General features: G+C 53.6%; 2 protein-coding genes across 3 annotated transcripts; one reads left to right on the forward strand and one right to left on the reverse strand.

The window, feature by feature from the left end:
- Positions 1 to 3,043: 3,043 nt before the first annotated feature.
- On the forward strand, positions 3,044 to 11,818 carry SOX10 (SRY-box transcription factor 10). Its single transcript, XM_080939308.1, has 4 exons — positions 3,044 to 3,211; positions 3,676 to 4,181; positions 7,884 to 8,152; positions 10,171 to 11,818. The coding sequence occupies exons 2-4, from the start codon at positions 3,754 to 3,756 to the stop codon at positions 10,872 to 10,874; spliced, it is 1,401 nt and encodes a 466-aa protein (XP_080795434.1). The 5' UTR covers positions 3,044 to 3,211; positions 3,676 to 3,753; the 3' UTR covers positions 10,875 to 11,818.
- Positions 9,066 to 22,938, reverse strand: POLR2F (RNA polymerase II, I and III subunit F). 2 transcript variants are annotated; one of them, XM_080939310.1, is made up of 6 exons: positions 22,819 to 22,938; positions 21,147 to 21,216; positions 19,709 to 19,839; positions 15,388 to 15,459; positions 15,054 to 15,193; positions 9,066 to 9,082 (listed from the first exon to the last, which is right to left on the reverse strand). In XM_080939310.1, the coding sequence occupies exons 1-5, from the start codon at positions 22,836 to 22,838 to the stop codon at positions 15,103 to 15,105; spliced, it is 384 nt and encodes a 127-aa protein (XP_080795436.1). In that variant the 5' UTR covers positions 22,839 to 22,938; the 3' UTR covers positions 9,066 to 9,082; positions 15,054 to 15,102. The 2 variants fall into 2 exon arrangements, with proteins under 2 accessions (XP_080795436.1, XP_080795435.1); XM_080939309.1 differs by lacking the exon at positions 9,066 to 9,082 and having other exon boundaries at positions 15,028 to 15,193.
- Positions 22,939 to 23,059: the final 121 nt, after the last annotated feature.

The raw sequence follows: 23,059 nt of genomic DNA on the forward strand, positions 1-23,059 counted from the left end.
TTGCTCCTGCCCCTAGGATCCAGAGCAGCTGGGGGGGGGGTAGACCTGGGACAATGGATGAGAGGGAGCAGGGATTCCAGATGTGGACTGTACCTCTGTGATCAGAGGTGGTAAATGTCCTCCTTGTGTCCCTTCATCTCGTCCTTTCCCTGTCCTAATGAGGGGATCTCGAAGACAGATGACCACACAAGAAAACTGAGGCTCAGACAAAGGCTCCAACTTTCCTGGAAACATCCTCTCTCAAGACCCCTGACTCTGCCAAATATCAGGTTTCCCACTCTCTGTATACCCTCCAAGGTTGGCAGGGATGACATTCCTCTGCCATGTGACAGATGAGGAGCCTGGGCTTAAAAGTTGAGGACCAAAGGTGGAGCCTGCTGCCAGGCAGGAATAGCACCCCAGGGTACTGCTGACCTGAGGTGACTCTGCCTGGCTGTATTACCCAGTGAGCTTTGAATCTGACTGGAAGATTTCAGGTCCCCTCTTCATCCTGAGAGCCATCTTCTGAGGGAATGTGATACTATCTCGAAGGACCCTGAGCTGGACCCTGAAAGCTCCTGCTAGACCTCTGCCTGTGGCAGGGAGCCTGGATTCCACCACACTCAGGCCTTGGCCCTCTGCTGGGGAACAAACACCAGCACCACCCCTCACACATGGTGGGGAGGAGCCCTCCTTTCAGGGCAGCTTTGATAGCATGTGGGGCATGGGGTCACCGGCATCCCTGGGATAGAGTCAGGAATGGAGGGTTAAACAGCCCCTCCCCTCTAGCTACCAGCTGGAAAAGAAGCAGATGATAGTTCTGGCCCTCTTGGTCACCCTGATGTCTCCAACACACACACACACACACACACACACACACACACACACACTTTCCTATCTCTCTACTCTGTAGAAAAAACCGAGGTGGGGAGGGTTTACCTTCCCCTTCTGGAGAAAACTGGTGCCTAAAACAAGGCAGAAGGCATCCTGATTGCCAGCCTGCTGCTCACTGATGTGTTCACAGGGGAAATCCCTAAGCCAACACACAATCCTTCCCCTGACCTCCAGAGGAGGGCACAGTACCACCTCTAAGTAGGTAGGTAGGTAGGCAGGGTCCAACCAAGCACAGCACTCAGGAGAACCTGCGTGCAGAATGGAAGAGAGACAAAGAGGGAGCACAAACCAGCAGGGGACTAGAGAGGGGACTGGCTGTGAGACCACCACTCCTGCCCAGCTTCCTAACCCTGGGACGACTCCCCCTCCCCCGCAGCACTCCTCCATGCCCCAGGGGTCTCAGGCTCAGCTGCAGACACTCAGAGAGCAGGGAGGGACCAAAGGGTGGAGGGATGAGCAGGGACCCACCGGGAGAGAGATGCCAGGCAGGCGGGCGGGCAGCGGGCAGACAGCAGTTGGAGACAGCTGCAGAGGAGCCGGGACACGGCTGGCCAGATGCTCGCTCGCTGCTCCGTCCCTCTGTCCATCCAAGGCGGCTTCTCTCCGGGCGGTTCTGAGGCCGGGCGGGCGCTGTTAAAAAGCTTTTTATGTGTGTGTGTGTGTTAATCACATGATTGCCGTTCACCTGTATTTCGAACAAAGACAGCTCACTGTTTCAAGGCCCCGAACAAGAGTCTGGGCACAGGGAAGAGAAGGGAGGCGGGGGGAGGAGGGTTGGCAGCGCCGGGGGTGGCGTCGAGGAAAACTGGGGGGAGATTGTCCAAGGCCAGCGAGCGAGAGAAAGAGAAAACCCTTATCAAACTCCTAATTCACTGGGCTCTGCAGCCCCAGACACACTGGCCCAATTGTCTGGCTGGTTGTGTGTGCGCAAGCATGTGTGAGTGTGTGTTACCAATGTCTGCCACCCCCTCGACATGCCTTTGCCCTGTGTGACTATCTCTTTGTGTCCCACTATCCACCCTGGGGCCTTCCCAATCATGAGGCCTTGACTCTCCAGACCAGGGTTCCAACGCAACTCCAGAAAGTACCTGTTTGGTATGGGCCTAGGGCCTTGCCTGGCTAAGAGGCACAGAGAAGCCACATATTGTCAGTGGTGTGGCCCTGCTCCTCTGTTTGTCCCTCCGTGGTCACCCCAGTTCTGCCTAGCCACTGGGCCAGGAAAGGCTGCCTTCACCGAGAAGAGAGAGGGACACTAGACTGTGGAAGTGAGACCAAGGATAGGAGCCCTGGAGCAATGGGGGGAAGAACAAAGAATAGGCTTGAGGGGCAGAAAGGGGGGGCGGTGGTCAGAGCCAGGGCAGTTCCTGTCTTTTCTCTAGTGAGGGACTTCATTACATCAAGGGCAGGGGCTCCTTTCCCAAGAAAGGAAAAGCTCAGCATGAAAGTGAGCGCCCCCTCCCCACACTAAGTCCTCCTCACCCTTCTTGATTACCCCTTCACCTCAGTACCCACCCTACCTCAGCCTCCTGTGTCTCTTTACCCTGGGCCAGTCCAACCTCTGGATGCTCGGATCATAGGGAGAAGGAATCACGGACTGAATCCGGGGCATGTGTACTGGGCAAAGGTTAGCCAGCCATGTCACGGGGGCTTTGGGTCGACAGTGTCGGAGAGGACAGGAGAGGGCAAGAGTCTGAGACCAACGGCAGCCAGCTGTGCCTAGCACTCAGTGGGGTTTCTTAAATGAAGCAACACAGGCCGCGACCCTTTCAAGTTACCCATTCTCCCTACGCCTCATCCAGCCCTTTGTCAACTGCCCATGCCACCACCTGAGGCAGTGGTCAGGGTCCCAGGCAACAGGTTCTGACTTTACCACCTGTACCTCTCCCTTCCCAGAACTAAAATACCCCCACTCTCACACCAAACACCCAAACCCCCAAGCTTAGTCCAGGGAGACGGGCCTAGGCAGCAGTGCGGGCCGCAGGGCTGGGGGGGGGGTAAGCTGGGCAGAGTAGAGGCGTCCTGAGTGTTGGGGATGAAGGCAGCGCTGGAGGCTCCACCTTCTGCCCTTCCCTCCCTCCTTTCCCCCTCCCCTCCCCCTCCTTCCTTCCCCAGCCGTCTGCAGCGGCTCAGTCGCTCAGTCTCGGGCTGTCCAGCCAGGGTGGTGGTGAGGATTCAGGCTCCGTCCAGACAAGGCAGTGGCCTGAGGCTCAGGGCCCCCCAGCCCCTCCCTCCCAGTCCATCAGCGTCACTCCCCAGCCCCGAGCTGGACCGCACACCTTGGGACACGGTTTTCCACTTCCTCAGGACGAGCCCCAGACTGGAGGAGAGGTCGGAGGAGGTGAGTGCGTACTGCTCCCCTGGGCCTGGACTGCCAACAGGGGTCTGGGTCGGCCCTGTTTTGCGATGGGAGAGTCTGACACCCCACAGGCAAGCATGCGTCCCCCACCCTGCTCCCCTAGACTGTCAGGGCAGTCGAGGGGAAGGAGAGGTGAGCGAAAAGGTGGGAAATTCCAGGGGCCCGGATTAGAGCCGAATAAAGGGTCCGTTTTTCTTCCTTTCCATCAACAAACCTCCACCCAAAAGGAGGTTTAAGGGGGGGGGTGACGAAAAAAAACACCCACACCTAGAGACGGTTGGGATCAGGGGGTGGGAAGATGTGGAGGCGGGACGCACCCACCTAGGGTCTGGCTTGTGCACGGGCCCAGGCCCGAGCGGGTTTAGCGCAGGCAGAGAGAGCCGGCTACACCCGCGTGCCCGGGGTGGCGCTCAGCGCCTCTCCTTTGCGCCCTCTTTCCCGTCTAGGTGGGCGTTGGACTCTTCACGAGGACCCCGGCGGCGGGCCCGGGGGAGGCGGCCGAAGTGGCGGCGGCCGGGAGCGACATGGCCGAGGAGCAAGACCTATCAGAGGTGGAACTGAGCCCCGTGGGCTCGGAGGAACCCCGCTGCCTGTCCCCAGGCAGTGCACCGTCGCTGGGACCCGACGGCGGCGGCGGTGGCTCAGGCCTGCGAGCCAGCCCGGGGCCCGGCGAACTGGGCAAGGTCAAGAAGGAACAGCAGGACGGCGAGGCGGACGATGACAAGTTCCCCGTATGCATCCGCGAGGCGGTCAGCCAGGTGCTCAGCGGCTACGACTGGACGCTGGTGCCCATGCCCGTGCGCGTCAACGGTGCCAGCAAGAGCAAGCCGCACGTCAAGCGGCCCATGAATGCCTTTATGGTGTGGGCACAGGCGGCACGCAGAAAGCTAGCTGACCAGTACCCGCACCTCCACAATGCTGAGCTCAGCAAGACGCTGGGCAAGCTTTGGAGGTGAGCCCTGCCCCGCCCCAACCCCCTACCCCCCGCAGGTCCTAGCTTCATGGGCATTAGGGCTAGCCTGGGACCCCAGAACAGGATCGCCCAGCCCTCTCTTCCAGGAGAGGCCAACCTATGGAACTTTGGTCTTTTTGGAAGACCAGATTTGGGGATCTCGCCCACCCAGTTACCCGAAGCGCCCCTGTGGGGGCTCTTCTGTCTGCCTACTCTGGAACTCAGAACCCCAGCGGCCTAGGCTGGGCGTCCCCATCTGGGACGGCGGGCGGGAAGGCGCCCCCTCGTGGTTGGAATTCTGTGGGTGGTGGGCAGGGAAGACAACATGGTGGAAAGCTAGCTTCTCACCAGACCGTCCACTCAATCCCACGTTCACAGTGTGCTGCTATCGCTCGTTTGTGGGGTCGGGAGTGCGTGGGTAGCTTTGGGAGAGAGCTGGTCTAGCTGTAGATGCTGGGAAAGTAAAGCAACCAGATGGAGAGCTGGGGGGTGGGGGGCGGCTCTGCAAAGAAAACAAGGAACCCAGAGAAAGCAGAGTATGAAGAACTTCGCTCTCTGCTACCACAGGGTCTCCTGTTCCAGCTGCCCTGGGGAACCTTCCCCACCCCAGCCTCTAGACTGAGGGCTTCTTTATCCCCAGGAGAGGGCACACAAAAAGGCCTTCCCCTCCAGCTGTGTCTACCAAGCTACTCTCCCCTTTCTACTTTCTCCAGCGCCATCTTCTTTCCCTGGGCTCCACCCAATGGTTGAGCAACTTCTTCCCCATGCTCGGGAACTGGAGCTGAGCGCCCTAGCCAGGAGGAAGCCTGCTTCCTGCCAGGGTCTCTCAGAGCCCCAGGCTACCTAGGCTGCCCTCAAGACTCTATGGCAACGTTTTCCCAGACTGTCAGAAAAGCTCAAAAAAGAGACATCATGGCCTGGGTCAGTCAGCGACAGAGCCAGGGCCAGAGCCCAGTCACTAGCCTTCTCAGAGGACATCCCTACATTATCCCTAGTGGCCGTGTTGGGTCACACTTGACTCTCTGGAGTGGTGGGGCTGAGCAGAGGACAGGAGAGTGGAGGGCTTCATGCTAGAGGAGACAAGGGGTCTGTGAGAGGAGCTGGCTCTTTCCACTTTGCTGGCCTAGTTTGAAGACCAAAGGCTTGAAGTAGCAGAAGGAGCAATTGGTTCCCTAAGAACAGAGGGCTCGGCAAGCCCTCCTGGTCTGCACTGGTCCAGTACCTCTCCCCCAGCCCCCTCAGCCCTTAACTCTGACAGGCAGTAGCTGGATGGCTAGCCACAATGAACTCCAGCTCTGCTCCAGAACAGCAGTGACAGTTAGCTCCTTTGCCCAAGGTCCATCTAGGTGTGCACCAGAGCAACGAGAGATGGGCCCCACTCTCCCTCCACTGTCTGTTACCACGAGTTTAAGGAGTCCTTCCACTGCCTCTGTCCCCATCCCACCTCCTGAGTCCCCTTCAGGCTGACTTGTCCCTAGCTACCACTCAGACCACAGAGGGCAGGGAAGGCAGCAGAGCCCTGCTGGCTGAGGATCCAGCCCCAGGGATGGGAGGTGGAAAAACAATGCCAAGGAGCCAAGGCTGTGCTAGTTGGGCCCTGAATGGGGATCCTTGGAGACACTTGAATGTGACCTGGGCTGGCCAGTGGCTCCAGGGATCCAAACACAGCTGTCCCAAGCTCATGACTCCAAGGACATCAGGAGTGCAAATGGCTGGGTCAACGGAACTGGAAAACAGACCAAGAGCTGTTTCCTGAGTTCTGTCTGAACTGGGGATCAGTATACTTGAACACACATCCTGGGTGACCGTGTGAGCTCTTGGCACACTAACCCTGGGTGCCATCTGGAGAGGAACCATTAGATACTGAGCCATGGGCTGTTCAGTGCTGTTGAACTGCTGTGGGAAGGAAGCATAGTTTGAGCCAAGAAACTGGAAGGAGGTTGAGACTGAGCTCCTCCTATAAGGGGCTCATCTGGCCTCCCCTGCCCCAAGTCTCACATGCTCTTGCCCAGTCTTGTGCTGTTGGCCTGACAGGAGGACACTTATAATAGTGTCCCACCAGGAGCTGCCCATGGGGCTGGAGACCACCCTCCTTTCTCCATCCACCATTCCAAACCAAGAGGTGGGAGCAAATGAGGACCGAACTGGGGGAGGGGAGGCAGCAGAAGGAGAGCCATGAACGCGAGGACTTGCACTGGCTGGAAGGTTGGCCGTGGGCTTGGGCTGAGGTAGATGAGGAGACCTGCAGAGTTGCCATGGAAGGACGAGGATTGGGGCTGGCACCCCAGCATCTCCAGAAGCTTTCTGTTACAGCTGATTGGGATGTGCAGCACAGTTTGGAGGTGGGGAGGCTCACCGCTGCGATCTTCCTGCTCTGCTCTGCGTAGTCCTCTCCCACATCCCTTACCATGTCCTCCGAAATTTCTGGTTGCCAGCCGGGCAGGGGACACTGAAAACGATAGGGGAGGATGTCCAGTGTCACCAGCCATGTCTGGAGCATCAGTGCGGGAGCCCGTGCTGGCAGAACTCACCATCCTGCTATATGGTCCTTTCTCAGGCCTAGCCTTGGGATCTCTATCCGTCTTGAAAGTGCACTGACCCTAAGGAGTCTGGCTCAGCTAGAGGGTCCTCTGGAGAATGCTGGGTGGGTGCAGGGCTGACCAGGAAGCTAAGCTGCAAAGGAATGCTACTACTGGGTAGACAGTGCCTGGCATAAGCAGCCCGGAGAGGGGGCTCGGTCTTCTGTTGCCTAGGAGAAAAGGGCACCAATTGGGTGTGCTGGCGGGACTTCAGGAGAAAGAGAACACCAAAGTGGACTAGTGGTCCCTGTGTCTAAAATATCTAGATCTGTCTGTCCCCTCTTTATGGCACTCCACCCTTTCTTACCCGTGGATAGGTGGAGGAAGTGCCATGAGGACTTCTTCAGCCACAGGCTGTCCCAGAGTCTGGGAAGAGACTCAAGCTTCCTGTCCTGTCACTCCCAGGGCCCAGATACAGGATCATCTCTCTGTAGACACTGCCCCCCCGACACACACACACACACACACACACACACACACACACACATACACCATACTGAAGGGGATTCACACCTAAAACCATCAGTCCTACCCTACTAAAATTTCACCAAACCATTAGTCTAGAGTTGAGGAGCCACCCCTGGGCAACTCCTCTCAAAGAGCCATTAGAGTAGCACCTGTTTTCTCTAGGCTTCTCACTCCCCAGGCACTGTGTGTGTGTGTGCGCACACGCGCGCGTGTGTTTATATTTATATTTCTGGTGACCCCACATCCAGGGAAGTAGGCGTTATCATCCTCATTTTGTAGGTGAAGAATCTCAGGGAAGTAACATGTGCAGCCTGGCATTCAGGCATAAAGCGAGTAAGTGACAGAGTCTGGGTCCCTCCCCAGCCATCTGCTTCTCTCTGCACACTTCCACTGCCAGGGAGCTCATCCTCCAAGGAGGCAGCCAGTCCTATGTACAGAAGGCTTCAGTGACAGAAACATTTCCCTATCCTGAAACCTGCCCCTCGCAACTCCTTTTTGACTTCATGCTTAGGGCATCCTCCAACTATTGAAAGATGGGGGACAGGGTTCACAACCATCTCAGGCTGAGGCTCTAACCACCAAGCACAGCCTCAAATTGGTCCTGCTCTCTGGTTGCTCCCGCACTCATCCTGGCCCTGGTGTTCTCCACCAACAGGTTGTTGAATGAGAGTGACAAACGCCCCTTCATTGAGGAGGCTGAGCGGCTCCGGATGCAGCACAAGAAAGACCATCCTGACTACAAGTACCAACCCCGGCGGCGGAAGAACGGGAAGGCAGCCCAGGGGGAGGCAGAATGCCCAGGCGGGGAGACCGAACAAGGAGGGGCTGCTGCTATCCAGGCTCACTACAAGAGTGCCCACCTGGACCACCGGCACCCAGAAGAAGACTCCCCCATGTCAGATGGGAACCCAGAGCACCCCTCAGGTGAGTGCTGGGTTCTGTCCAATGTGCTGCTGGCAGAGCCACAGTGGGCCTGGGGGAAGCCAGGCAATGGAAAGGTTGGCCAGGGGTGTAGTTACCCTAGCTGGAGTACTGAACCCAGAGGCAGCTCAGTAGGGGAACTCTGGTAACTTATGGTGGTTGGAGGGACAGTGCTACTGGCAGAGAGAGCCAGTTCAGAGAGCCATGGTGGCCATGAGGTGAGAGGAGAGCAGAGTAGTTACAGGGCAAGGGCGGAGGGTGCTCTTGAGAGATGAGTGAGGACAAAGCAGAAGAAAAGCAAAAATCAACAGCCAAAGAAACAAAGCCCGGGAGGGTTTGCCAGGAGGGTTTGTGCACACCTTTAATCCCAGCATCAACACTGGGGACAGAGAGGCAGGAGGCAGGCAGGTCTCTGAGTCTGAAACCAGGCTGGTCTACAGAGTGAGTCTCAGGACAGCCAGGGCTATGCAGAGAAACCCTATCTTGAAGGGGGAAAAATAAAAAACAAACAAACAAAACAAAAACAGAGACAGAGAGATGGGGGGGGGGTGACCAAACGTGGGAGAGGGGCCACACATGGGCCCACACATGGTCCCTTCATGTTTTCTTCTCAAGGACATGAGCTGGTGTTGAGCACTCTGTGTACTACGCAGGCACAGGCTGTTTTTCTATTGCACTGATTCCTCCTAACCAACCAGTCAGCCCAAAACAGTGTGGTGGAGTGTTCAGCAGCTTAGGTCTGGTCACCATCATCCTGAAGAAAGAGGAGCTTGCTCCACAGCAGACCTGAGGCCAGGTGGTTGGACCCCAGGGCTGTGACTGGCTTGTCGGGTGCCTCATTTGTGTTCCTCATGAGCAGAGGCTCTGCCATCAGAAAGCAAGCTAAGTCCTTCTCTTCACCAGGAGATGATGCCTGGCTCAGGAGCCTGCTGTCTATAGGGAGGAGCAGAGAGGGAATCATGTGAATGACACAGGAAGGGACGAATATGAGAAGCTTGAGAATCGGTTTCTGTCGGTCCAAAAGTGTCTCCTGGAACCATCCCACTCCAGATTGTAATCAAGGAATGCTCCCCAAGATGCAGTGTGTGGGCTCCCCAACATGTAGGGCATGGGCTTCCCAGGATGCAGTGTGTGAGCTCTCTGGTCTTATCTCTGCTTTTTTTTATTACAAACTGCTTAGAAGGTTGAGGGTTTGCCCAAGGGTCACACAGTAAATGGTAGAGCCAAAATCCAGTCCTAGGAAGGTTTCCTGAAGCTCAGTGCTTGGCTGGAGAAGGACTGCACATGGCCTCCTTTGATGGCAGAGGCCTCCAGCAGCTGCTACCCTCATAGTGCTATGGATTTGAGTCTGTGACAGGATGCTCAGTCTAGCCACCTCCCTCACACATAATCCTCTCTTTAAGCCTCAGGGACATTCAGACATACCTATCGAGACTTCCCCAAATCTCTGGGACAGTGGGTGGCTTCCTTTTCTACTTTCCACAGTCGTGTGCATGTTCCCCCTCATAGCACTTTCTGCTCTAGAGCCTGGTAGGCCTCTTATCTCTCCATGGCTGCAAGCTTTTAGAGCCAGAATCCAAACTTATTTCCCTTTATTCCCAGCATCTGGCATACTGCCTGGCACTTAGCAGTGTCCTGAGCACTTGCTGAAATATGTGGATGAGAAAGCTCACAGGCAAAGAAATGAAGGCAGTAATCTAAGTGGCCCCTTGAGCAAGGGCTGGCAGGGCAGGGCGTAGGCAGGCGTGGGGTTGCATTGAAGAGGACACAGTACTGTTTGGACATGGTAAGAGATTAACAGTCCGAAGTGGACAGACCAGGCAGGGCTAGGCAGGGAGAGTCACCAACAGATGTCAAGAGTATTCTGAAGAGTAGCCAGGGCCCAGGATGATGGCCCAGAATGTTAAGCAGCATGAACAGGAAACAGGCCTCAGGTCAGCATCCTGCTGCCTGGAGACCTTCTAGGACCCACTTGCCTCTAACCTGCTCACTCTTGACCCTCCCCCCTTTCTCCTACCCAGGCCAGAGCCATGGCCCTCCTACCCCTCCAACCACCCCAAAGACAGAGCTGCAATCCGGCAAGGCAGACCCCAAAAGAGATGGGCGTTCCTTGGGGGAGGGCGGGAAGCCCCACATCGACTTTGGCAACGTGGACATCGGGGAGATCAGCCACGAGGTAATGTCCAACATGGAGACCTTTGATGTGACTGAGCTGGACCAATACCTGCCACCCAATGGGCACCCAGGCCACGTGGGTAGCTACTCGGCAGCTGGCTACGGGCTGGGCAGTGCCCTGGCTGTGGCCAGTGGACACTCTGGCTGGATCTCCAAGCCACCAGGTGTGGCTCTGCCCACAGTCTCGCCCCCTGGTGTGGATGCCAAAGCCCAGGTGAAGACAGAGACCACAGGCCCCCAGGGACCCCCACACTACACCGACCAGCCATCCACTTCCCAGATCGCCTATACCTCCCTCAGTCTGCCCCACTACGGCTCTGCCTTCCCCTCCATCTCCCGCCCCCAGTTTGACTACTCTGACCATCAGCCTTCAGGACCCTACTATGGCCATGCAGGCCAGGCCTCTGGCCTCTACTCAGCTTTTTCCTACATGGGCCCCTCTCAGCGGCCACTCTACACGGCCATCTCTGATCCCAGCCCTTCAGGGCCCCAATCCCACAGCCCCACACACTGGGAACAGCCAGTATATACGACTCTATCCCGACCTTAGAAGGGCCCTGTCAAGACCAGTGCCCAGGGGGCCCCAGGGCCCCTTCCCCCAGCCTATGTGCCCTGCTCCTCATCAGCCTCAGGTCTGGCAGTGGCAGTGGGAGGAGGCTGCAGAAGCTGACAGCAGCAGGAAGGCCTCTGCCAGCTCCTGCCCTGATGACCTCCACCCACCCCAGCTCTGGAGGCCAAACTCTGACTGAGCTGGCAAAGGAGGAGTTTGGTGGCTATCCCAGACTGAGGGTAGGGGGCCACCCATCCCCAGAATGACCCTCTATCCTAGGACCTGAGAAGTCCTGCTCAGTCCTCCAGGGAGGCAGGAAGGGTTAGGGTAGGAGGCCTCATATGCTCCTGTTATCTCCTTGGAGAGCAAGGGGCTCAAAGGCCTGTGTGCTACTGTGTCACTGTGCCTAAGAGCTAGGCTGCCTGGGAACCTGCCTCAAAGCCTGGAGCTGGCTCTGTCCTGTCACTAAGGGCTCACTGAGGACAGCTTTGAACAGCTTTGTGAAGAGCAGGGTGGGACGGACACTCGATGGAAACTCTGATCCCCTCACCCCCTCCTCACCTGAAAGGGAACTGGTTCCCAGACCCAGTTCTACGTCAATATCCTCATCCCTCACCTGAGGAGAGTTCCCATGTTCTTCCCCACCACCTCAAGGCCCACCCCAGGTGAGGAGGCAGGGGCTCCAGGAAAGAGTCAGAGGCAATTCATCAAGCCTTCCTCACGCCTTCCGTCAGCATCAAGTCCCCAGGCTGAGTTAGCACTGCATGAGCCCTAGTCCCAGAGCCCAGGCCCTGGGTTGCTGGCAGCAGGCTGCACCCCTGCCATGTACAGTCTACCTTTGCCTTGCATCCTTTGCTCCAGCGATACGTTAATAAAGTACGTAGCTCTGTCTCCCCATCTCCTGTCTGCAGCCCAGTCCACACGTAACACATCGCTGCCCCTTTATTTATCTCCATAGTCACCATGTTCCCCTCCCTCTAGCTACTCCAGCCCTGATTAACTTGCATTAAGTACTCCAAGTAATAAAAGCAAAGCTTCTGGTTGCCTGCTTGGTGGCCTGCCCTGGCCTGTCTCTCGGTCTCTTACCCCTTCCTGTGCTTCCTCAGAGCTTTTCCACAAGCAGCCAGCCAGAGTGCAAAGGTGAGAGACTCCTTAGGATCTTTTCCCCCTAAGGACATGTGGACGGTGAGGAAGCCAGGACAGCCAGCCTCCTGATGGGTGGGCCTATGCCCAGGGTCTGAGCCTCAGAAGAAAACCACCCACAGGGGCTACCCCGTCCTCTTAGGTGCAGCTCTACCTCCAACCTTCTGCTCAGCTCACCTCAGCCACTCTTCTCATGTGACAGAGGGGAGTCTGCCAGGAACTCAGGGGACAGCTTTTCCAAAAGCATCAGTGGACTAGTCTCCCTTGTTCCTGAGGTGAGCAGTCAGGCATGGTTCCAGTGTATGGGTATGGGGGGACCTTCTGTGGCTGCACACCTCCATCCATCACCTCCCCCAACAGCCAAACATGCCACATACAGAGAGAGAGAGAGAGATCGCCCATGCCAAGCATCTAGCTGGGCCACCAGAGCAGCAGACTGTTTCAGTCTAAGCCAAACCCCATCCACTGTGCTCCCCAAGAGTCTGTCCCCAGTAGGGGCCATGACCTGTGCCACTGCCAAACTCGCATCACCAAGGTGGGGGGGGGGGATCTCTACCGAGTTGTTCTGACAGGAAATGCCAACAGCTGGACATTCCCATAGTAGCGAAGTTCCTAGTGTGCTCCTGGTTGCTCCTTTTGCCAGGGATAGCCATCCTTTTGGCCTGAGGCAATAGCTATCTTTATCTGCTGCCTTGGGTGCCCTAACAGCTTGTCCTGAGCTGCTTCCCGGGCTCCACCGCTCCACACCATCTTTCCATCCCCATTAGCCTATGTGAAGATGGGTATCAGGAGCCAAGCCCAGCTTCACAATTCTACCTAAACTCCGCGACCGGTAAGCTCTCCGACCACTACCCAAACTGCTGGCTGCCTCGAGGCTTGGCATCTGAAGCCCTTGCTCATCTCAACATCAGACCACCCAAACCATACAGAAGCTATTTGCTTTATTGATTATCTGTTGAATCTGACCCACTCCTGCAACTCTAAATCTTGGGGCCTGGCCTTCCATAAGCTGGGTTCAGGTCCATACACCTACACATCTGAGTATCTTCATTGAAGTCACTAATAAATGAAAGGAAAGCCACCACCGTGAGTGCCCCTCCACACCAGCTTTCTCACATGTGGAATATGCCCTTCACCCATCACAGTCAGCAGACTGCTAATTCCCTGGGTAAAACAAGGGCAGAGGCAGTCCCTTGACCTACCAGACCAGATACCATAAACATCTTTATTTTTTTTCAAATTTGATTTGACAATACCAACTCCTAAGACCCGATCCTGGTTGCAGGTTTCCATTTATGACAGCAGCACTGTCATACGAAGTGACCTCATACCTCTCATGCTGACGCTTACTTGTCCCTCTACTGAAAAGCAGAACTTTGTCCACTTCCAGTCTATGGAGATCTTGCTCCAAGGGGGAACTTTAGACAGAACTGGCAAGATGGAGGGGCCCTGAAAATAGGGGGCCTGCTACCTCATGAGATTGCCCATGTCATCACCACTGGTGCAGGCTGCAGGAAAATGGGGGAAGACAAAAGTGGGAGCCAGCATTGGGTTGTACACATCCTTGAACACAGGCTGATGTGCTCTGACACAGAAGCTCTAGTGTCAGGTGTTTTTAAATGACTGACAAGATGACCATGAACCTAAGGAGACGGGAGACTCGACAATGTTGGCAGGTGACAACATATTCTACAGGAGACACCCCCACACCTGCCAGATCAACAAGGGGCTGCCCAAGAACAGAACTCAGAGGAAGGCCAGAGGAAAAGCACCTACTTCTCCCATCTCCCTACACCCTATCCCCTAAGGGTTAACTCCCCTCCCATACACCCAAGCTTCATCTCCCTTTAATCACATCTGATACTGAGCAGCCCAGCAGGGAACAAAGACACCATTTAGAGAAATGGGGCCGAGAAAGTGACCCCGCACTCTGGGGCGGCCGCCTGGATGCCAGCACAAAGGCGGCATTTCAGAGCTGAAATTTCAGCACCCAACTTGATTAAAGGATTCCAAAGGCTTGGAGGAGGGCAGCAGGGGTGCAAAGTCTACAACTCCCAGAATTAACTCTTATCCAGAGCAGCAAGTACCTCTCCTACTATTGTGGCCACCCTGACCAGGGTGCCCAATCCCATGTGGCACACCATGCCTCCCGAGAGCTGCAATGGGCCCGAAGTCCAACTACACCACTGTCCACGGCTACCTTCTTTTCTAAAAAAATCTTTTAAGACAAGGTCTCACACAGCCCAGGTGACTTTGAATTCACTGTACAAATCTCCTGCTTCCACAATACTGGGAATATAGATGTGCCTTACAATCCCTGGCTCTACACACACCTCTCTACATCAGATGAAAGGGGCTTCCTGGGGTGGGAGGCAGGAAAGAAACTTGAACTCAGGTCCGAGGAGCAGAGGACACAAGATGGCAAACCAGAGAGGTGAACCATGGGGGTTCTGTGTGGCACTGGCCTGGGACAGAGTGGGGACAGGGATGGAAAGGTACGTGGTCCTTGCTCCAGTTGCTGACTTGCCCAACAGGGCTCTGCCTGGGGACAGTGGGGGATCACTGCACCCCCATGCTTCCTGCTAAAGCACCGCTCCTGAAAGGGGATCTGAGTCCTCGATAAGAGCTCCAGGCAGGTCCCTAGGAACAATGGCTGGCTTGATGAAACCTGCTCTGTGATACTCCTGAGAAGGGAGAAGCCCCTACAGCCAGTCCCCACTGGAAAGGAAATTGGGGGTTTCCGTGGCAACCAGCTCCCTGGGCACAAAGACTCATCTGTCTGCTGAGAAGGCAGCTGAGGTGTCTCCCCTGCAGCAGCTTTTGCTCTGGTGTGTGGGGAGATAGATGGAGGGATGGAGCGGGTAGGGGAGGAGGGATGGACCCATGGGCTAAGGGCCCAGCGCTTTAGAAAGAGCTAACAGTCACAGGGCCACCTCAATGTATGCCCATCCTGCAGCAGGGCAGGAACAAGGAAGCAGCAGGTGGCAGCAGGCAGGTAACAGGCAGAAGCTGGGAAGGGTGAAGTTTATTATTTACATGTATAAAGTGGGCATAGAAATGGCACCCGGCAGTCTGATAGCTCTGCTCAGTCGCTGATGATGAGCTCGTCCACACCCCAGTCTTCATAGCTCCCATCTGGCAGGTACCGGCGAATAATGATGGGGATCTTCCGGGCCCTGTGGTGGGGAGAAGTCACATGAAGTGAGAGCCGGTGCCCTGGCTCCCAGCAGAGAACGGGTGGTAGCAGCATGTGTCACATAAATGCCCTCCCTCAGCTCCCAGGGGGCTGACCATGAACAAGACAAAGATCTAAAGAGGCCTGAGAGATGCCTGCTAGGCTCTGAAGGAGGAACAGTCTTGTGGAGCTTACTTGAGTTCCTTCATGGCGATGAGCAAAGGGTCTGTCTCCCCCTCCAGCTCCACCATTACTGGGGCACACATCCTGCAAAAACAGAGAAAGATTGGAGAGACAGCAGACAAGGCTCGGAGAAGTTGAGTCTGGTGTCCTGATCCTCATCTGGCAAGGTCACCTGGACAGGCAGGCATGGTGGCAGTAGTGTTCAGGGAGCCACCACTGAGCAGAGGGAAGGCTGGCAGATTGGATTTAGCAAATTGTGCCTATAAGCACAAGCCACTGGATTTCTCTTCACATCTTAACAACCTCTTCTAAAATTGAAGAAGAGTTCCTTGTCTCACCAGGGAAACAATGACAAAAACTAGAGACTAGAAAGGCTCTGTGCACGCCGGACACAGCTACCTACCGTGTCCTACTTTAATAAGGGAGGCCTACTTTGCCTTCCATTTTACTATCGTGTAATCTGAGGTACAGAAAGGTGAGTGTCCTAACCCAGGGCACATAGACAGAGCCAAGATCTGTTCTTAACCACTGTGCTAGAATGTGTCCCGTGTAACATACTGAAGTTATCTTCATGTAATGAATGTTCCATCAGAAAAGGACCTGCACAGCAAGAGTGACACTCTTCCAGCCTGGCCCCATCATTCAAGCCAGAACAAGCTTCCATGCCTCCCCTGGGTTATGGTTAAGTGTCCCCCAAATTAAGATGATGATAACAGTACTGGAGGAGGAGCCCTTGGAAAGCCACAAGGGTGTGACCACAGTGATGGCATAAGTGGCTTTATTAGAGGAAGAGCAATCCAAGCCAGCAAGGTCGGTCCTACCAAAAGTAACTCTGCCATGTTATGATGCAGCCTGAGGCCCCTCAGATGAGGCGCCATGTTCTTGAACCTTGCAAGCTCCAGGACTGTGAGCCAAATGTGCTAGGCCAGAAGCCTGGCCTGGGATCTCTGTTACAACATGGCCAGCAGACTCTTTTTATTTCTACTTTCCATCCTCACACAGCTCTTCCTGTCTCTACAAGCAGGAGAGAGGCTCAGATGTCCCCACTTTGGGAATCTCTGTCTTCCGTGCCCCCGGTGAGTTAACTATGCCTTTCTTGGCATCAAAGCCACCACACTACTGTCCACAGCAGACCATGAACATCTAGCAGTCCAGAACCACACATGATCCACTATGAGGGCCCAGACCCCAGCCAATGCTTGGTCCAAGCAAAAGCTCCAACAGCAAACAAGGGGATGTAACCCCAGGTCAGTCTCCTACAGATAGACACCTCTAATAACCCTGGATAGCCTGTGTGGGTGTTCTGCTTACATGGAGGTCCATGCCTTTGGAGGACACTGGATTCACTGGGACTGGAGGGAAGTGGGTTGTGAGCCACATGTGCAGGGTAGGAACCAAACCTGGTAAGCACACCAGGGCTCTTAGTGCTAATCCAGAGTCATGATATAGAATCCCTTATCTCATGAAGGGTCTGAGAACTGTAACTTCAGAGGTGCCCAGGTGACTTTGAGGACCAACCACCCTGAGACTGACATTTATTAGTTTATGACTAAACATTCTGGTCTCTGCTAATCCTAAAAGCCTAAATTTTCCCAAGGGCAGAAACCAAATGTCTTTCCTGACAAAATGAAATGTCCCCAAAACTTGAGGTATAGCTCAGCAGTAGAACATGTAAGGAAGGCCCTGGGTCTAGTCTTCCATACAGAGTGCTTTACATGAGTAACCACTCCCCTGACTGGCCGGCTGTGTTCACTCTCTCCACATGGAACAAGAGTAACTGAAGGGCATCATTCATCAGTGCCCCATGGACATGCATGTGCAGTCTCTGAAGTGACTGTCTTGTGCTGTAGCTACTACAAATAAACATGTCACCCCCTCCAGTAAGAAAGAGGTGAGATGGCTCAGTGGTTAAGAGTACTGACTGTTCTTCCAGAGGTCCTAAATTCAAATCCCAGCTCACAACCATCGGTAATGAGATCTGATCTGATGCCCTCTTCTGGTGTGTCTGAAGACAGCTAGAGTGCAAGTCATATGATTTAAAAAAAAAGAAAGAGATGAGCGACATCAGCCAGCAGGTGGTGCTAGTGAGTTAGACTGGACTCAACCAAAAGCTATTCAAGATGGTATTTCATTCAGCACTGAAGCAAAGGCACAACCCAGTCCTCAAGTGTACAGAATCCAGCCTGGCTGTGCTTGAACACAGGACATGGGATCCCTGAGAAGGAACACTAAAGCCTAGACTAAGCTGGATCCCTCTTCCGCCCACAGAAGATGACTGTTCAGTCGGCTTAGACTGGGGTTGTCAGGACGCCTCACTTCCTTGAGTGTTCCACACTGGCTTATCAGACACGTGCCAATTTGAACCTGTCCCTGTAGGTTTACTGACATCTTTTACTAATTTTATTTATTTATTGAATTTTTAAAAAATTGTTTGTATTCGTGTCTGTGTTAGAGTGTGTGCAGGAGTGGAGGTGCCCATGGAGGCCAGAAGTGTCAGATTCCTCTGGAGCTGAAGTTACAGGTGTGTGACTCAGTTTCCCTACAAGAATAGGGCATACTTTTAACTTCTCTCAGCTCTTTAAAACAAAAATGTATTTTGTGTGTGAAGAGTTTAAAATGTTTTTATTCTCACTTAGGTACGTTTGTGTTTATGCAGCTATGCCACAAGTGTGTGGAGGCCCATGGAGACAAAAGAGGGTGCTGGATCCCCTAGAAGAGCACCAAGTACTCTTAACCTATGAACCCCTTCATCAGACACTATTCTGTGTTCAGGTCGGTACATGTGTGATCACATGCACTGCTACGGCTGTACAGAACCAGGGACATGTGCAAAACCACTGCCCTGCATCTGTCTTCCTAGATCTAGCCCTGCCAAGAGGCTGCCCTGCTTTTCTGTACCCTTTGTAAAGTACCATCCACACCTGCCTTTACATCAGAAGATACCTGGGGATCTGGGGGGAGGGGGAACATCTCTAACTCACCTCGGCATCCTCACCAGGTGCAGTGGTGAGCACTACTGGATTTGCAGTGCTTCCTGCTACAGGGCCATTCTTAGCTAAGTGGACATGCCACCCAGAACACTCAGCAAACAAGAAATGTCTTGTACCTGTGATATCCCTGTGCTAACTGGGACCCAAAGACAGGCCCCGAGCATCTGAGATGTGTCTAGTATTGGGGGTAGGGTGTGGGGTATGGGGTGTGTGTGCTTTGTTTTCATTTGTTTGGGTAGGTGTCTTATAGTGGTGGTTGTTTGGGGTTCACTGTTACGGTTTTTGAGATGATATCTCACTGTGTTGCCAAGGCTGTCCTAGAACTCCTTTGGCCTCAAAGTCAGAGTGCCCCCTGAGTGCTAGAGTTAAAGGTGTGCACTGCCTCACAGGACCAATGTTTTAATTAATTAATTTAAATGACCACATGGAGCTGACAAGTGCCATAACAGAGTATCCCTAGGCTTCTAGGACCATATTCCCTGAAGGTGGCTTTACTCAAAGGAGCCAAGAGTACAGCCATGCTAGAGAAAGGTCTATGGTGAGGAGTGGCTGAAGACAACTTTGCACATAAAACCCTTTCCCCAGGCCTGTCTGAACCTATGTGAGGGATGTACACACACTGTGCTCCTCAACAAGCAGGCCTCCACACGCTCCCTGCTGAGGCTTTCTTTCTCCTTAGTCCATCCTGAAGCATTCCCCATCTCAGCATGAGAGCAGTCAGCAGTTTCGCTCAAGCTTGGGTCTCTCACTGGAGTTCCACTAACACCATGCCTCTGAGGTTATGGCAATCACTGGATGGGCTGAGCCCACCTTCCTACCATCCAAATTCAGTTAACAGAAAACGCTAATTAATGTCCTAGGACCCAGGACACCGCTGCTCCCAGGCTTTCCCAAGTGAAGGGCTCGCCAGACTCCCTCACATCAGCATAAGCCAGAAGGAGCTGTTGTAGCCTTGCCTGAATTCACTCTTACTTTGTTTGACCAACTGACAAGAATTATCTGAACTCAGGTAATCACATGTGCCGGGCAGACCCCTACCTGAGCTCCACCACAGACCTCTTCATTCTTTACCTTGGGACATCATCTTGCTAGTTATCCAGACTAGCTTTAACTCTCTGTAGTCCTGGTGGGTCTGTGGACCCACGATCTTCCTATTTCTGCCTCCTAAGTGTCTTCACTCACAGGTCTGTGCCACTAGGCCTGACCAAGGTTTTTACTGTCACTTTTCAGGTCTATTTCTTACATTACACCACAAACCACCTAAATCACAGCACAAGCCCTGGCACACTGGGGTTGGGCAGGACCAACAGCAGGACAGAAGACGGCCAACGGATAACACTTACGCGATCTGGAGAGCCCGGGTGCCTAGCACTCGGGCTCGCTCATACTTGGTCATGTATGGCGTGGTGATACGCTTCTGGTTGGCCTGTGGTCGTTCACCAGACGGGAGAATCTCGACATTTTCCTGACCCTCCTGGTTATCAAACAAAGAGGAGAAATCTCAGGGCAAGTTTTGGATCAGGTAGGAAGATGATGACACAGACACTCCCCACACCCTTCTGAGTGTCACAGATAGCGCAACCACTCACTAACACCCGCACAATCTTAATCCTTACCAACGTGGAAGGCAAGGATTGTGGTCCCTATTCCAGGGGCTGTAAGTCAGCCAACCTGACCAAAATTGCCAAGCTAGCAGTAAAGATAACTGTGTTCAGAACTCTGTAACAAGCTGCCTTGCCCAAAAGGCTGGCCCTTTAAGTGATGCGCACACCCTGAACCAGAGAACTCAGGACAAACACCTCATCTTTCATATGACAAATGAGTCAATGGGTCAAGTGACTGGAAGAGTCACAGTAAATGAGAAAGAGTCAAACCCATACTAAACGACAACCTGCTTTGCTCTATTCAGGCTAGAGATAGAGAACACATAAGGCCATGGGTTCCATCCCCTGAAGCACGCACGCACAGTAATAATAATCTGGCTAGATTAGCACAGATGCCGAGGCACAAAACAAAGAGTCTCTGATAGCAGAGCCAGGACCCAGTGAAGAAAACAAGAGCTTAGAGCAACGGTTGCTGGCAGGAAGGTGCACAGACCAAAACAAGTTTATGTGATTCTAAAACTAAGAATTAAGGGTTAGGGTTCGTCTCGGAGAGTAAAGTGCTTGCTGCCCAAACTGGAGGACCTAAATTTGGATCTTATCCTCCATGTAAAAGTCTGGGTCTGTAACAGTGTGTGCCTGTACCACACAACTAGTGGTAGAGACAGAAGGATTTCTGGGGCTTGTTGGCTGGCAGTCTAGCTGAAGCACTGAGCCTCAAGTTTAGAGAGACCCTGTCTCAAAAAATAAGATGGAGAACAATAGAGGTCCACGCCTGGTATTGACGTTTGGCCTCCATATGCACTGCACAGGTAAGTGTGCCTGCCCACACAGACACACGGCACACACGCACAGAAAAATAGATTAAGGCCCATGCTTTTAATCCTAGCACTCAGGTGGCAGAGGATGGCTGGTTTCTTGTGAGTTCAAGCCAGCTTAGCTTAAATAGTAAACTCCAGGCTATATACTGAGAACAGGCCTCAAAAAAACAACAACAAAGCACACATAATAAGGCACAAAATTCCTAAGACCTAGTTGAGGTGACATTCAGACAAAGGTCCATAGCGGATCTGTGGAAGGCTGTTCCCGGAGCTTAAGGCAGGTAAAGCTCTTGGTGAGTGCCGCCCGGCCTGGCCCACGGCGTCCAGGCTGCAGTGCAGGGCTGAGGCTGACTACTAACCTCCTCAGCATTTTCCAAGTCATCAAGCCCTTCGTCCTCCTCCACATCATCAAAGTCATCGCCATCGAAACTGCCAGAAGAAACTGGTGGTTAGAACATCACAGGTCAAAAACAGAGACACAGCCCCCTGTCTCAGCCGTGATGGATGAGAGAGCCACAAATCTTTAGCAGGTCACTTTACACCCCCAATCTTGTCTCCTGTGTCCCCATATTTAGCTAGGACTTGTTCATTGTGGTTTCACTCTTTGTGAAATACTCCAGTCAGCATGTAAATATGTACTTCTCTGGTCTGGGGATTGCTTTTTAAAGGTTTATTTATATGTTTGTGTAAATTTGAGTGTGCACACATACAAGTGCTTGTGGAAGCCAGAAAAGGGTGTGAGAGCCCCTGAAGCTGGAGTTGTTCGACCAGGTGCTGGGCACTAAGGCTTTACTCCCTGGAAAATTGCCAAGTGTTGATAACCTGTAAGCCATCCCTCTCATGAACATAGTTTCAGCCTTATCATAGAAAGAGAAATATAACTTTGCCAGTGTGGTGGCACACTCTGGGACTCCTGGCATTTGGAAAGTGGAAGGAAGAGAACTAGGAGTTTGAGCCCAGCCTGGGCTACACAGTAAGATTCTGTCTCAAGAGTAAAAAACAAATGAAGTTTACTTCGGGGCTGGAGTTGCTGTTGTAACTAAAGAGTCTATATGCAGCATGCATGAAGTCCCCAGGGTTCTCAGCACCAACACACTACCAGCATCACCACCCCTCTTAAAAATAAACAAGCAAACAAACCAATCAACCAATAGTTATTCTCTTTCCCCTCCTGCTACAGCCTAATTCCATATTCCCTATGGTGGAAAAAAAAACAAACAAAACAAAATACCATAAGCCCAAGAGGACACTGACTCTTTCATGGCCTCCAGTTACCAAGCTTCTAAAAATATTTTTATTTATTGCTAATGTGAGCATAATGTGTGTTTACATACACCACTAGAACAACCTTTCCCGTTCTCTACTTCTACCGTGGGTTCCAGGGATCAAACCTGGGTGATCAGGCCTGTGCAGCAAAAACACCTTTAGCTATTGATCCATCTCATCGACCTCCTGTGGTGCAAAATGTATAAAGGAACTGCCCAACTCACTGTCTCCAATTCTTCTCTTCCCGGTCATAATCTCACCTCAATAAGACTTTCACCACACACTCAGGCTCCAAAGCCACCCTTTTTGTGCTCGTGCCAGATATACCAACACTCGGGAAGCTGTGGCTGAAGGAGAAGACTGTAGCAAACTCAAAACTAGCCTTAGCTACATAGTGAATTCCCAGCCAGCTTGGGCTTCAGAGTGAGACTCTGCCTCAAACAACACTAAACTTCCTGCTCTCTCGAGGCCATCCCTGCTATCTCACCTAGTCCAAGCCCGCGTGTGCTCCCAGCCTTCCAGGCCATTCTCTGGGCTGCTTCTTCCTTCCCACTGCCACTACACATGCTACAGCACTGGCATAACCTTCCAGAAAGGGAGCGCTCGGAGGGCAGGGGCTACACGGACGAAATCTGCTCCGTGAAATCTACACGGTCCCCACTGCTCCGCGAGAGTTCTGAAGACTTCGCCCCACCGCCCCACTAGCCTGTACTCCAAGAGCCCGGCTCGCACCCCGAACTCCTTCCCTCCGTGGCCCGCACTCACTTGTCCTCGTTGTCTGACATGATGCCTTCTCCGCACTGGCGGGTCCAGGGCTCAGAGCAGAGAGAAACGCGCGCTTCGTCCCCTCGCGGCACCACGCGTTGTTTGCGCTTGCGCCGTGACCCAAGCGCAACCACTTCCGGGAGGCAGCCGATGGCGAGACGCTAATGCGCGTGCGTGGGGGCGTGTACGATAGTTACCATGGTAACAAGGAACGCTTAGTGAGGACGCTGACACTGGCTCC

The sequence above is a fragment of the Micromys minutus genome (assembly GCF_963924665.1).
Source record: "Micromys minutus genome assembly, chromosome: 27".
In the NCBI taxonomy this organism is placed as follows: Eukaryota; Metazoa; Chordata; class Mammalia; order Rodentia; family Muridae; genus Micromys; species Micromys minutus.

Excerpts from the sequence above, each read along its gene's own strand:
- SOX10 (XM_080939308.1), top strand. The coding sequence starts at position 3,754 with ATGGCCGAGGAGCAAGACCTATCAGAGGTGGAACTGAGCCCCGTGGGC. Across the intron at positions 4,182-7,883 it reads ACGCTGGGCAAGCTTTGGAG|GTTGTTGAATGAGAGTGACA; the intron begins GTGAGCCCTGCC and ends CTCCACCAACAG. Across the intron at positions 8,153-10,170 it reads GAACCCAGAGCACCCCTCAG|GCCAGAGCCATGGCCCTCCT; the intron begins GTGAGTGCTGGG and ends TCTCCTACCCAG.
- POLR2F (XM_080939310.1), bottom strand. The coding sequence starts at position 22,838 with ATGTCAGACAACGAGGACAA. Across the intron at positions 21,217-22,818 it reads ATGTCAGACAACGAGGACAA|TTTCGATGGCGATGACTTTG; the intron begins GTGAGTGCGGGC and ends TTCTTCTGGCAG. Across the intron at positions 15,194-15,387 it reads ATCGCCATGAAGGAACTCAA|GGCCCGGAAGATCCCCATCA; the intron begins GTAAGCTCCACA and ends TCCCCACCACAG.